The sequence below is a fragment of the Bos indicus x Bos taurus genome, chromosome 14, assembly GCF_003369695.1.
Source record: "Bos indicus x Bos taurus breed Angus x Brahman F1 hybrid chromosome 14, Bos_hybrid_MaternalHap_v2.0, whole genome shotgun sequence".
NCBI classification, from domain to species: Eukaryota; Metazoa; Chordata; class Mammalia; order Artiodactyla; family Bovidae; genus Bos; species Bos indicus x Bos taurus.
The window spans coordinates 64,785,556-64,800,680 of NC_040089.1; the positions used below are offsets into that span (position 1 = coordinate 64,785,556).

The 15,125-nt window shown below is 44.2% G+C and overlaps 1 protein-coding gene across 9 annotated transcripts in view; it reads right to left on the minus strand.

Annotated features, from left to right (window-relative positions):
- VPS13B (vacuolar protein sorting 13 homolog B) overlaps nt 1–15,125 on the minus strand; it is an 806,600-nt gene that overhangs the window by 34,351 nt on the left and 757,124 nt on the right. For all 9 annotated transcript variants that reach the window (XM_027561445.1, XM_027561448.1, XM_027561447.1 and 6 more), the window contains 3 exons: nt 13,936–14,219; nt 10,192–10,319; nt 9,800–9,999 (listed from right to left, as the gene is read on the minus strand). In XM_027561445.1, coding sequence (XP_027417246.1) covers nt 9,800–9,999; nt 10,192–10,319; nt 13,936–14,219 — 612 coding nt within the window. The remainder of the gene's footprint in view (nt 1–9,799; nt 10,000–10,191; nt 10,320–13,935; nt 14,220–15,125) is intronic.

A 15,125-nucleotide genomic window follows, 5' to 3' on the forward strand; every position in this document is an offset into this window, starting at 1 on the left:
GTCTGATGCTATAAAGAGCAATATCGCATAGGAACCTGGATCCATGAATCAAGGCAAATTGGAAGTGGTCAAACAGGAGATGGCAAGAGTGAACGTCAACATTTTAGGAATCAGTGAACTAAAATTTAGGACTGGAATGGGTGGATTTAACTCAGATGACCATTGTATCTATATCTGACTATATTTATATCCAACAAACATTTACAATTTTTACTTTACTGAGTAATTAGGTTACAAGGTGACACCTGGGAAATCACTGAAGGCGTTCTTGGAAGTCTGTCTCCTGCTCTTCTCTCCCACTCTCTCTCTCTTCTTCTCCTGACAGGCTATGTGCGATAAACCCGGGATAGTCAAGGGGGAGTTACACGGCATCCCAGCACTTCAGTTCAGTTAAATAACAGGCACTCCTGTTATTAAAAGTCCTTAAGTACCTCCTCCTCTGATTTGTCCTAATTCCCTCTGTCGCTGGGCTCCAGTCCCCATCATGGTACACTTGCTGGACTTCATCCCTCTTCAATCCTTTCTTTCACCTGATTCATTTTGCCCCACCTCACATGTTCACTTCTCTTTGGATGGTCAACTTGGTGTCAGTTTGATTGATCACTGGGTACCCAGATGAAAACATTATTTCTGGATGTGTCAGTGAGGGTGTTTCCAGGTGAGATTAGCACTTGACTCAGTGGCTCTGCAGACTGCCTTCCCGAGTGTGGGTGGGCATCATCCAGTCCACTGAGGGTCTGAACAGAACAAATGGTGGAGGAAGAAGGAACTTGCCCCCCTTTGCTAGAGCTGGGACATTTCATTGCATCTTTTCCTGCCCTTGGACTGGAATATACACCATGGTTCTCCTGGGTCTCTGGCTCGTCTATGGCAGATTGGGGGATGTCTTAGCATGAACTGATCTGAAAATGTGATAAATCAGGCATTGTGTTTGTTCTGCTGATCTTTGGCAAAAATTCGTAAGACATTTCACCCTCTATTTTGGGAAGAAATAAATATAAATTTTACTAATTTTATGAAATTAAACTTAAACTAAAATTAATAAAAGGCTTCCTTGTAGCTCAGTTGGTAAAGACTCTGCCTGCAATGCAAGAGATCCAGGTTCGATTCCTGGGTTGGGAAGATCCACTGGAGAAGGAAATGGCAACCCACTCCCATTTTCTTGCCTGGAGAATTCCATGGACAGAGGAGCCTGGCAGGCTACAGTCCATGGGGTCGCAAGAGTTGGACACGGCTTAGCAACTAAACCACCACCACCCAGATCAAATAGTTTGTAAAAGAGTATCATAAGAAGGAAAACCCTGGAATAGAAGAATTCAAGACTTGAAAGGGAAGAAGAGATTTCCACACATGCTATGGGATTGAACACTAACCTGCGGAAGGAATAAGGAGTGAGATGTGGTCTATCTGGTTGCAGGGAGTGATTTGTCTTTAGCAGCCAAGTGGCCTGGAGAGACTTTTCTGGCTGGACTCTATTTTACTCACCACTGTGGTGGCAGTTGTAGAGGCAGGTTTGAGGGTAGGAAGCTTGACAACAGAGAGACTCTTTAAGGGGCTGTTGCTAAAATCTGACAGAGGGATGATGAATAAAAGACTTGAAACAGACCCTGGTCACAAAAAGAAGGGGAAGATACAGAGATCCTTCTTAGGAATTTCTGCCAGAACCTGTGGGGGAAGTGAGGGACAGGAAAGTACTGGGGTGCTGCAGGAAAAGATGGGCTTGGAAGTCAGACAGTCCTGGGATGGAATCCCAGGCCCACATGCTCTGTGCAAGTTAACCTCTCTGAGTTTCGCGTACCATCTACCTGTGCAGACTAATGACAGTATTTGTGTAGAATGCTTGACAGGAAGCAGGCATTCAATACGAGTTCATATCAATGTTACTGAAGGTTTTAACACTGAAAAAATGGGGGTGATATTAATTAAAGCAGAGACTCCAGGAGAAGCTGGTTTGAGGGAACAGAAAATGAGTGCTCTGGTTTCAGATGATGACGGCGGTTTGATGTGTCTGTAGGTCTTTCGGGCAGAGATATCTGGTGGGTAGCTAGAAACACAGAGTTGGAGCTTGGAAGGGATGACATGGCCAGAGATAAGATATTTGGGAGTGACTGGATGATGGGAGCTAAAGCTTGGAGACAAATTAGCTCTCTGAGAGAGGAAAAGAAGGGGGAAGAATTTCCAAGATAATCAAGGCAGGAAAGACTGGAGGAGGAGAAGAAGGAAATAACAGATATTCTGGGTGTAAGTCTAGTCCAAAAAGGTCTGTCTAGTCAAAGCTATGGTTTTTCTAGTAGTCATGTGTGGATGTGAGAGTTGGACTATAAAGAAAACTGAGTGCTGAAGAATTGATGCTTTTGAACTGTGGTGTTGGAGAAGACTCTTGAGAGTCCCTTGTACCGCAAGGAGATCCAACCAGTCAATACTACAGGAAATCAGTCCTGAATATTCATTGGAAGGACTGATGCTGAAGCTGAAGCTCCAATACTTTGGCCACCTGATGCGAAGAACCGACTCATTGGAAAAGACCCTGATGCTAGGAAAGATTGAAGGGGAGAGGAGAAAGGGACTATAGAGAATAAGATGGTTGGATGGCATCACCAATGTGATGGACATGAGTTTGAGTAAGCTCCAGGAGTCGGTGATGGACAGGGAGGCCTGGCGTGCTGCAGTCCATGAGGTCGCAGAGTTGGACACGACTGAGCAACTGACCTGACTGACTGACGTCTTCCTTCTGTATGTTATTGTTATTGTTCAGTTGCTAAGTTGTGTCCAGCTCTTTGTGACCCCATGGGCTGCCAGCATACCAGGCCTCCCCGTCCCTCACTATCTCCCGGAGTTTGCCCAAGTTCATGTCCACTGAGTCAGTAATGCTACCCAACCATCTCATCCTCTGTTGCCCTCCTCTCTTTTTGCTTTCAATCTTTCTCAGCATCAGGGTCTTTTCCAGTGGGTCGGCACTTTGCACCAGGTGGTCAAAGTATTGGAGCTTCAGCTTCAGCATCAGTCCTTCCAATGAGTATTCAGGGTTGATTTCCTTTAAGATTGACTGGTTTGATTTCTTTCTCTATTACTAAAAAATACTTTAGAGATATCCCTTCTACCAAGTATCTTTGGAAGAAATGGTGACTCAACTAGAACAACTATAAACACACAGAAGACTCCTGACCAGGATACTTGGCAGATGTCAGAAGTGGATGCCAATCTGCTGATCTCTCTTCTGGCCCTGATAATGCAGGGGGGATGGGGAAGGTGACGGAAGTAAGGAAGAAGCCAAAACATCTGCCCCACACATTTTATAAGTCAGATAGTCCCTTGCATTGACAACTACTTCTCTATGTAAAAAGTTGGGGCTGGAGGCTAATGAAGTCTCTGAAGATGATCACATGCTCTTTGAGCATTAGTGCTCAGCGTTACCCCATCTGATCGGCACCAAATGGGCTGATCACACATTTAAGTCCTGGCTCATCGGGGCATTTACCAAAGTGTTTCATGATATTCTTGTAAGCAAGATAAGAAATACTTATACAGTACAGTTTAAAAGTGCTTTTATAGATGCATTTTATTATTGAAGAAATATGGTCGAGATGACAGTACAGTCTGGAGTGTTACTGGCTGACTGAACTCACGCATTAGGGAAGTGTCTCGTGATTCACCACAGCACGTAGACCTTGGACTTGTCCCGTTCAACATATTAATGACTTGGATGAACACATAGAATGCAGGTTCACCACATCTATGGATGACCTAAAGCTACTAGGGATACTTAATAGGGTGGATGACAGCATCACAATTTTTTAAAAGTGATTTCAACAAGTGGACTAGGCCAATAGCAACAAGATTTAATTTATTGGGGATAAATGTAAAGTCCTGTCACTGGGTTCAAAAAGTCAACTGTACAGCAAGTCATATGATAAAGACCTGGAGGATGTGGTTGACCACAAGTTCAATAATAACAAACAGTCTGAACTCATTAATAAAAAGCTAACTCAATCTTCTACTTTATTAATGGAAGCACAGGGAGGTAATAGCTGGTTAGACCACATTTGGAATAGTATGTGTAATTCTGGCTGCCAGATTTTTAAAAAGGAACATAACATACTAGTGTGTTCAGACCAGGGTAACTGTGGTGATGGGTCTGGAAATCACATTTACTGAAGGAATGATTCAAGGAACCAGAAATATTTGGCCTGGATAAGGGAACAGTTAGAAAAGATGCTGAAGCTGCCTTCAAATAATTGCAGTGTTGCTGTATTAAAGGGGAAGTAAATACTCTGTGATGCCTCAGGGGGTTAAACAAGGGTGGGTGAATGGATGCTACAGAGACACAGAGTATAGCTTGATACAAGCCAAGACTTTCTCATAATCACTGCTGGAATAAGCCATGACTGTGAAATCAACTCTGAATATTCAATGGAACAACTGATGCTGAAGCTGAAGCTCTAATACTTTGGTTACCTGATGCAAAGAGCTGAGTCTTTGGGAAAAGACCCAGATGCTGGGAAAGATTGAAGGCAGGAGAAGAGGACAAGATGAGATTGTTGGAGGATGAAGTGGTTGGATGGCACCATCGACTCAGTGGACATGAATTTGAGCAAACTCCAAGAGATGGTGAAGGACAGAGAAGCCGGGTGTGCTGCAGTCCACGGGGTCACAAAGAGTCGGACATGACTGAGCGACTGACCAACAATGACACGGGTAGTTTTCTAGGGTGGGATGCCACAGAAGGGACTCTTGCTCTAGGTTAAAGCGGGAATTAGAAAACCTCTTCTCGCCTGTGCTTTTACTGACTTTCAGGTGGCAATGTTTGTAGCCAGGGCTGGACTCCAAAGGACAGATAGTGACCCTAGTTTGGTAGAGCAAAAATTACTAGCCACATGTGAGCAGACCCAGGTTCCAGCCTGATGCTTAATTATAAACCACCTAGTAGATTACTCTTTAAGCCTGAATCCTCTCATCAGTAACATAAACATCAAAATTACTGCCCCGACTACCTTAGAGCTTTTGCAGTGATCAAAGGCTCTATCTTAGGATTTACTACACTTGACTGCATTAATTTAGTTACCCAGGTGCCTTGAACGTGGGAATTAAACACATTCAGAGAACAGGGTTTGGCCCTAGATAGGTCCTCAGTAAGAGTTTGCTGGATAAATGGATGGAAGACTAAAGACTGGAGGGGAAAGCACTTTGTAAAGGTCCAGAGTTTATCGGAGAAGAAAACGGTGATAATGCTGGCCCTACTAAACACTTCTGTTAAGACTCAAAGATCATGAGAATTTACTGGATCTTTGTAGAATTTACCTGCAAAGGGATAATTTTAACCAGCCTTTTGGGGTTTAAACTGCTGTTCTTTGGCTCAGAAATTGCTTTTCATAGACAATTCAATCACTTCCTGTGGTTCTTAAAAACCCAAGTCCTTGTTGGAGCTACAGGATCCTGCCAGATTGGGCCTTGAACCGCCTCACTAGCCTCCTCCCTGGCCCCCCTTCCCTCCTCTGGCCACAATGGCATTTAGATCGCTGGAAGCGATCCTTCTGAGCTCCCTCTCTGAGCACCAAAACTTTGAACCTGCTCGGTCTGCTAAGCAAGATTTCCATTCTCTTGTCTACTTATTGCCTGTTCCACTTTAAGGCTAAGATGTCAGGGCTCATACGCAGGGACACAGCCTCTCAAACTATTAATTGTCCACTGTATCATAGCACACCTGTACCCACCTCTCCTTCAAAACTGATCAGAGTTCGTAACAGCACAACCACCTGGGACTGCTTATCATCTACCTCCTCCACAGGGAATCTCCTTGAGGGAAAGGGCCATGTTCCGTTTTTGTTCACTGTATTTTATGTAATCCCAGCTCCAGGTTATAATACAATGAGTGTCACATATTAGAAACTCAGTATTTGATTGAACGATGGAAGCCTACTTCACTGTGTTTATATTAGTTAAAGGGTAAATACTGTGTTTTCTGTATACCTTATCTGTCTTGAATTTTTCAAAAGAATGTTGCCTAGCTTTGACAGAAATAAGGTTTTGGACTGTCAGCAATTGAAAGCCCATACACTATGACAGGATTCTAAAGTATTTCCCTCATAGGACCAAAATTATGACTTAAAATGATCAACATAGTGGCTGAGAGAGTAAAGAATCTGACTGCAATGCAGGGGACCCAGGTTCGATCCCTGGGTCAAGAAGATCCCCTGGAGAAGGGAATGGCTATGCATTCCAGTATTCTTGCCTAAAGAAGTCCACGGACAGAGGAGCCTGGCGGGCTACAGTCCATGGGGGGTCACAAAAGAGTCGGTGAGTGACTAACACTTTACTGATTTTCCTCCCCTGTTGTCAGGGTCCCTGCACTGCCATTATGGATAAGAGCCCCAGCTGTCCCTGCAGGGCCTCTCACCTGAGGCCTCACCCAGGTGTGAGCCAGGGACACAGCCCCAGAAAACCCACACCTGTCAGAATTCTTAGGTCTTCTCAGTAACTCTTGATCCAAAGAACACTTCTTTGTGTAACTATAGTTATTCTCTGCACATTTCCTCTCATATTCCACCTCAAAATTATACAAGACGTGGTCTGATTTGCAAAACCGGGGAGGCACAGAGGGGTATCTCTGTCATGGACAAAAGAGGAGTTTTCTTCCCTGGGGCATAATGGAGACTTTTGGGGCTTTAATTCTGCTTTTGTTAGGTCAGCTTTGAAATCCACATCATGAGCCCGACACCCAGGGCTGAGGCAAGGCTCCTGGAAGACAAGCTTCCTCCTACAGAAGGGCTGCTTCCTTTCATCAGAGGACACAGCTCCCCACGCCCCGCCCCCCCCAGTGATTTATACGCCCTGGTGTGTTCCCGAGGAGACGTCAGCAAGGGTCTGAAACGAATCTTCCTCCAGAATAGGAAGTGAGCAATGGTCTGCAGGACATATGGCTCACAGCTCCTCCAAGATTAATGGGAACACGAGATTCTGCTGGGTCCTCGGACCGGGGGTGGTACGGGTGTTGGAAAGAGTACCTCCTCTCAGCTTTGAAGTATCCCCGACTACAAAGGTTTGAGGAAATTTAGAGTGAACAGGAACTCCCAAAATAAGGTTTGGCAGGCAGACTGCCTATTGTAAAGCATTCCCTAGACACACATAAGCAAGGCTTCAGACACCTTCACACGGATGCAGGGCAGTTCAGGGGCCTTTGAGAAGCTGGTGATGCTTATTCTGTAAAGGACGGAGACCGGGAATGTCTCCAGAGGTCGTGCCACCCCTGCGGATCTTCCCTGTTCATCACACGAGCGCTGCGGGGTGGACATCACACCCCTCCGCAGTTTGGGGCACCACAAGTGCAGGTCTCCCGGGTGAGCGGGGCCCCTCCTGCACCTGCCCACGGCCATGTCCTTCACTGTTTCCACAGCTACGCTCTCCCCAGGCCCCCACCCCTTTCCCTCCCTCTCTCAGCAGATGTTGCGCTCTACATTCCCTGATAAACTTAGGGCCACTGGGTATCACTTCACTCCATTTCCAACCCTCAGCCCTCCAGAGATCTCTATCTACCCTTGTGCCCATCCCCACCTCTTTCCTACCATCAGAGAAGAGGGCGTGGCCCTCCTGTTCAAGGAGAATTATACTCCCTGAGTTTTGCACTTGTCTCTCTGGCGATTCCTTGCGCATGTTCTCACATCTCCTCCACTGACTCCTCTCCTGCAGCATATAAAAAGCTTCCTCTCCAGGGGTCTCATTTGCTTCTTGAAAAAAAAAAAAAAAAAAAATACCACTTCTCCCCTGTCCTTGCACTCCCTCTGGACTTGTAACTTCCAATGTGATCTCGCCTGCCCTCTGCCCACCATCTTCCATCCCGCAAACTCTCTCTCTCTGAGGGGCTTTCCTGTTTCCGCCCCGCCCAGCCCCTCCTCCTGCCACTCTCCAGCTCCTTCTCAGTCTGCTGCTGCATCACACTCACACGGCAGAGTTTCCAAAGTCAGGCCTGGCACCCTCTTCTCCTCCTTTACAAGACCTCTCTTGGTAGCCTCATCTTCTCTTTCATTCATTTATTTGTTTGATATGTCTTCAGATCTCACTGTGTTCGCAGGCATTCTGCCATAGGCTGTGCATGAATAAGGCAGGGGTCTGACTGCCAGGAATCTTGACTTGGTAGGAAATCATTTACAGAAGTAAATGAGATTAAATGTTAAAAATGTTATATGAGTATGTAGAGGGTCCTGGGATGGGTAGGGACTTCACAGGGGTATAGGGAGAGAACCTCTAGAGAGATGAGAAAAATGTGCCAGCAGGACTGGGGAAGTAGGGGAGTTAAGGAAGTTCAGGTAAGGAAGTAGCATTCAGAGCACAGCAGTTCACAGCACATGCCGTGGAGTCAGGTAGGTCTGGATAAAATCCTCATCCCTTCCCTCGTAACATGTGGGAATCAGACCATGTTTCTTCGGAGAGCTCAAGTTTTCACTTCTGTAACATGGAAATGACAGTCCCTATCTTGTCTGCCTGTTGCATGGGTTAGAGAAGAATGAATATAAAGTGCTTAGCACAATGCCTGGCATATAGTAAGTGCTTATTAAATGATAATCATTATTATTACTGTAAACACATTTTTAATTTTAATATGTGTTTTATTACCATTACAATAGGATCTACTTCATAAGCTAGTTGTGAAGATCAAATGAAGTAACAGATGTGAAGGGACTTTTAAAAAAGTACAGCACAGTATTATTCAGCCATAAAAAGGAAAGATGTTCTGACACATGCTACCACATGGGTGAACCTGGAAGATACCATGCTAAAGGAAATAAGCCAAACGCAAAAGGATGAGTGTTGTACGTTTCTCCTTACGTGAGATGCCTGCAGCAGGTAGACTGAGAAAGCACAGAAGAGGTTACTGTGGGCTGGGGAGAGGGGGGATTGAGGAGTTACGGGTTTATAGTGTCTGTTCAGGACGATGAAACATTTCTGGAAATGGATAGGGGCTATGGTTTTACAACATTGTGAATCTATTTATTGCCACTGAATTGTACTGAAAAATGGTAAATTTTAGGTAGAGCAGAAAGGGAATGCTAGGTCCCTGAGCCATTTTCAACAAAAATATTATCACCAACATCTAGAGTAAGACAGGGACAAATCAGGACATCTGATCTGTTCAGGGTTTTAAAACTGTACTTATATTCACAAAGTTTCATGTACTGTTAGGAATAATATGTATATTTCAAAATTAGTAAATTTTCAAATGAGGTAATGAATCCAGGTTTGACATTATGATTGTCTTAAAATCTGGACAGCTGGATTGATTACCTTTTACATGAAGAAGATTAACATTTCTATTTCACTTTTGATCTGGGTTTAGACCCAAGATGGGCTTGTTTTACCAAGTGTTCCCCTTTCATAAATAGTTGTATAGTATACTTTGGGGATGTACTTCCCAGGCAGTGCTAGTGGTAAAGAACCCGCCTGCCAATGCAGGAGACGTAAGAGAGGCGGGTTAAATTCTTGGGTTGGGAAGATCCCCTGGAGGAGGGCATGGCAACCCATTCCAGTATTCTTGCCTGGAGAATCCCGTGGACAGAGGAGCCTGATGGGCTACCTTCCATGCGGCTGCAAAGAGGTCGGGCACACCTGAAGCGACTGAGCAGCAGCAGCACACTTTGGGGATACACACTTGTGTCTGAGAATTTATAGCCCATGAAGGTGTAAACGTAGGTACACATGTGCCCTCACACAGAGACAAGACAGTCAGCGTTTAGAAGCAGACAATCACCAAAACCTTAGGAAAGGGACCTTTTCCTCAGGCTTTGGCAGGAACATGTGGGTCGCTGACCTGTGTCCCCTGATTGTTGATGTCGATGGCATCACTCCACTCGGTTGTCATTTCCTCCAGCAATTCCACTCTCAAAAGGAGGCTAGGAAGGAGGTCTCTGGTCTTGCAGTCTGGATAACTGGAAATCTGATGATATAGCTCATGATGAATTGAGCACTCAGGAGGAATTTTTCTGCAATAAACCTCAAACTTTGGAATATCTAAAATTAAAAAAAAAAAGCACATTCAGACTTAGGCCTTGAAGACAAAGACTTGGGGATATTAAATGTAATGTGGCAAGAGAGACTTCTCAAATAAGTTCACTCTTAAGGATCACAGGCAAATACTAAGTTAAAACCCTCCAGAAAGAATGTAAGTTTTATATTATTTAAATTCAATACTATATCATATACCTTTAGTATTTTCCTTTATAAGTATTGTCACTGGACATCTGTTGTGGAAAATTATTCGAGGACTAGGGTCTTCTGAGAGGGTTAAATAAGTCACTCCAAGGTGTTCTTGATATGTTAGTGCTACTGCCCTAGAATAGAATCAGATCAAATAACAGAAACAGCTTAGAAAAAAATGCGTGCTTTTTCTCCTGGTACATATTTATTTAGATTTGCAATATTCAGAACCTCTAGAACACCCTCCCTCTTACACATCAGAGAAAATGTTTTCCAGACAACAGAGGCCATCCGGTCCTCTATTACCTGCCAGACACTAATGACAGGTTTACTAATTTCTTTTTCTGATAGCAGTTACATTTTTTATCATAAAATATTCAAAAAATGTGTAAACTACTGTATAGCACAGGGAACTCTGCTCAGTGTTCCATAAACAACCTAAAAGGGACAAGAATTTGAAAAAGAATAGCTACATGTGTATGTATAACTGCATCACTTTGCTATATACCTGAAACTAACACAACACTGTTAATCAACTATGCTCCAATATAAAAAGAATTAAAAACATAACATTAAATTAAAAAAAACCCCATAACTTGTAGTACTCAGAGAGAATCACAGATATCCTTGTGCTAGCTTTTCCTTCTCTTCTTTTTCCCTCTATGTACATGTGTCTTAATCTCTAGAGATGGGGTGCCTTCCTCCTCAAAAGTGCTTGGTAAGTTTTGGTAAAGGAGGAGCCGATGTGCTTCTAGAAGGATGACTGGAGAATCTGTGTACTTGCTATTTTTAATTCTAAAGGTAGGCAGGTTCAGTATGTTTGCTGTCAATTTTCACAAATCACCGTACTTTCTAGGATCTCCATTTTGGCTATCAAGAGCAAAGCCGTATTTTCTATTTGGCCTCAGAGAAATTGCTGTGTGGGCATAGACTGCTCTCTGCAATGGACAGAGAGAAGGCTCCAATTTAGACTGCTGCTGCTGCTAAGTCGCTTCAGTCGTGTCCGACTCTTTGCGACCCCATAGACGGCAGCCTACCAGGCTCCCCCGTCCCTTGGATTCTCCAGGCAAGAACATTGGAGTGGGTTGCCATTTCCTTCTCCAATGCATGAAAGTGAAAAGGGAAAGTGAAGTCGCTCAGTCGTGTCCGACTCTTAGCAACCCCACGGACTGCAGCCTATCAGGCTCCTCCATCCATGGGATTTTCCAGGCAAGAGTACTGGAGTAGGGTGCCATCCAATTTAGACTGAGAGACTATCAAAAAATATTTCATATCAAATCAGGAAAAAAAATCTCTCTTAAGTTTAAATTACATGGACTGGTTGTTCAAATTAATCAAAGAAATCAGATTATTTGCCAAATGTGGCCCTCAGTTTACACTGATTATAAGCAGTCAGTAACTGGCACCCCACTCCAGTACTCTTGCCTGGAAAATCCCATGGATGGAGGAGCCTGGTAGGCTGCAGTCAGTCCATGGGGTCGCTAAGAGTCAGACAGGACTGAGCAACTTCACTTTCACTTTCATGCACTGGAGAAGGAAATGGCAACCCACTCCAGTGGTCTTTCCTGGAGAATCCCAGGGACGGGGAGCCTGGTGGGCTGCTGTCTATGAGGTCACACAGAGTTAGACATGACTGAAGTGACTTAGCAATAGCAATAGCAACACACTAAAGAGTTTCCCATTCACTATCTATTCTGTTCGCCAGTGTGAGTTCTTCCCAAAGACTGCATTTGTCTGAAATGCGAAGGTGAACTGTTGATTAGTATTTGGGAAAATCACGTTAATAACACCATCTTATGTGCACTGTAGGACTGAGGGGAGGAGATGAAACACTTTCACAGTATAGTCTTCGGATCTTCTCTCAGCCTAATTCTGGAAGAGCCAGGCAAGCTGACCACAGAGAATGTCTTATTGATAACCAAGAGAACTGCAGTCAGGACTAAAATATGGTACTTCTAATATCATAACTGGGCTTCCATAGTAGCTCAGACGGTAAAGAATCTGCCTGCAATGCAGGAGACCCAGGTTCAATCCCTGGGTCGGGAAGATTCCCTAGAGAAGAAAATGACAACCCACTCCAGTATTCTTGCCTGGAAAATTCCATGGATGGAGGAGCCTGGCAGGCAACAGTCCATGGGGTCACAGAGGGTCAGACATGACTGAGTGACTAATGCTTTCACTTGTCACGTTCAATCTAATAACTAGCTCAATAGTTATTTACATTTACATTACAATAAACATTTACATTAACAAAATCTTTGAATTTTAAAAATAAATTCTAAGTGTTTATTATAAATTTTGTGTTTTAGTTTTAAAAATAAGTTTGTTTTCCATACATAGGTTCACATTGCTTTCAAAAATACTTCCTGAAACTTACCATGGAAATGCTCTACACACTCACTGCATCAACACCAACATCCTAGATGTGATACTAGGTTTGTAGGATGTTCTGTAAGAGGTTTCAACTGCGGGAACTGAGTAAGGGATACAGGGGACCTCTCTGAATCACTTCCTATAACTGCATGTGAATCTAAGATTATCTAAAAATAACACTTAGAAGACATTTTTTAAATTGATTTACAATACTGTATAAGTATATAGCTCAGAGATTCAGTTATATATATTCTTTTAATATATATATTCTTTATATACATATTTTTTTCCCTAATTGGTTACTACAGGGTACTGAGTATAATTCCCTATGCTATACAGTAGGTTCTTATTGACTATTTTATACACAGAAGTGTATATGTTAACCCTGGCCTCCTAATTTATCCCTCCCCACTGCTCTTTCCCCTTTGATAATGATAAATTTGTTTCAGTAACAACAACAACTTACCATACTTCTCCAATCAGGATACAAGGACAATCACTCCTTTTGAGTTGGGGATGGAAAGTGATTATAAAATCATGGATGCTTGTGAATGTTGTGAAAGAAGGGATGTGTGTAGGGAACAGAGCCTTAACTATTAAGGACAACTTGAGTTAGGAAGTTATCTTTTAACTAGAAATCTCTATATACATCAAAGTTAAGATGGCTAAAATCTTAAGTCTATAAATTCATAATCACAAAAAAGGTACCTCTCATAAGGTTACAATATGCTTTCTTTTGTACTTTTTATATATACCATAAGTAAGCTGTTCCTGACAGCTACAAAAAGGATGTACTGCATGCAAAACAACCACAAAATAAAAGTCCAGTATGAACGAACCATTACATGTCTCTGGCTTGATTCTGTGGTTGTTATTTGCATAATTGGTAATTGGTAATTGGAGTAACTTGCGTGCAGGAACAACCACAGAACAGAGTCTTCTGTGACTTGTGTTTATCTAAGTGATCTCTCTTAATGACTTGAGAAAAATTCCATTTTGAAATAGAAGTAAAATACGGGAAAAGAAAAAGGTTTTCCAGCTTGACTCTCTCATATTTTAACCCTTATTTCTTATCACCTGACAGAGGCTAGGAAGCCATAGGAGAAGGGCATCTTTTCATTATGATAGACTATGGCTACTCTATGGTACAAACACCATTTCCCCCAATAAAAGCCGCATAAGGGAAAAATCTCATCCGTAGTTCACTGGGACAACCCGTGTGTGATCCTCACATTTGTCCAGTTGTATGCAAAATACAGAACCATGAAAAATAAAAGCAAAAGTTAAGTTTATATGTGGTGAGCACTGCCAAGTATTCTCTTGTCTCTCCCAGCACATGGATGGGGCAAAGAAGGGCATTCACAGAATGTAAAATACCTGGTACAGAAGCCATCTTCCCTGTAGTTCCCCAAGGGCACTGCCACGCTCTGTCTGGGAAGCTCCTGTCTGACTAGGGCTGGCAGGCTCCAGCACTGGGCGCTGTCGGCAACGGCGGTGGGAGAAAAGGCCAGCAAGACCTGCTTCTGCAGCAGGGACGCGTCCAGCGTGGACTGGCCGAGGTCGGGCATTAGGTCCCAGCAAGGAAGGGAGCTGGCTCTCACGGCAGGCTGCTCGCCACCCGGGCAAATGCTGAAAGTAGCACTGTCTGGAACGTGAAAATACTGAAGAAAGACAAGACGAGGCGGAGAGAGCACAGTTACACAGTCCGACACAGAAGCTAAGCTTCTCTAAAGCACTGCTTCTAAGAAACCATGACACATTCTCAGGAGGGGGGAACATGGGAATATTAGATATCCTGTTCCCATGAGGAAGCCCGAATGAGACAATTACAAGCAGCAAGAGCAGGGTCTGCTTCTCTAGGCATAAGGAAAATGATAAAGCTGATGTGATCTGAAGGGGTGGGGGTTGCCAAGTTCTCCATCTCCCCCAGTTACTGCAAAAAAGCCAGATGCCATGGAGCAGAAATGCTGTGTGTTGGGAAGGGAGTCGTGGAGAGGGTGTGGCTGGACTGAAAGGGTGGCACCCCGGGGGGACTGTGGGCAGAAGCGATCAGAATGAGATGAACAAGGGGAAATCGGGAGCTTGGAAGACAAATGTTTCTGAAGGCTCATCCTGAAGGAGTAGGAGACCCTGACCTCCCGCCCTCAGCTGGAGTTCCACATGCTTTCTGGCACATGAGAGAGTCTCAGGAATTAGGACTTAAAGAGGACCTGGAGGGATAATTTATCTGAAGCTCCTTGTTCACAGCTGAGGAAGCTGCTTCCCAGAGAGAGGATGATGGCGTCTGGCATCACAGAGCCAGTGTGTGGCAGAGCCTGGCTGGAAGCCAGGCCGCCTCCTTTCCTCTCTGCGGTGTCTCCCACTGTTCCAGACCGTCTCCCTGAGAGGGGAGGGATGACCCTGTCTCAAACAATCCCCACACCTGCCCGAAGCTGGGTCAGGGCTGAAAAATGGGGCCCCCTCAGCTGCAGAAAGGATGAGGGCCCTCCCCTTCTCACGAGGAGCCCACTGGGATGCTGGTGTGGAGATGGCCGCCGGCAACTCTCTTTTACTGCGTGCCTGGACTT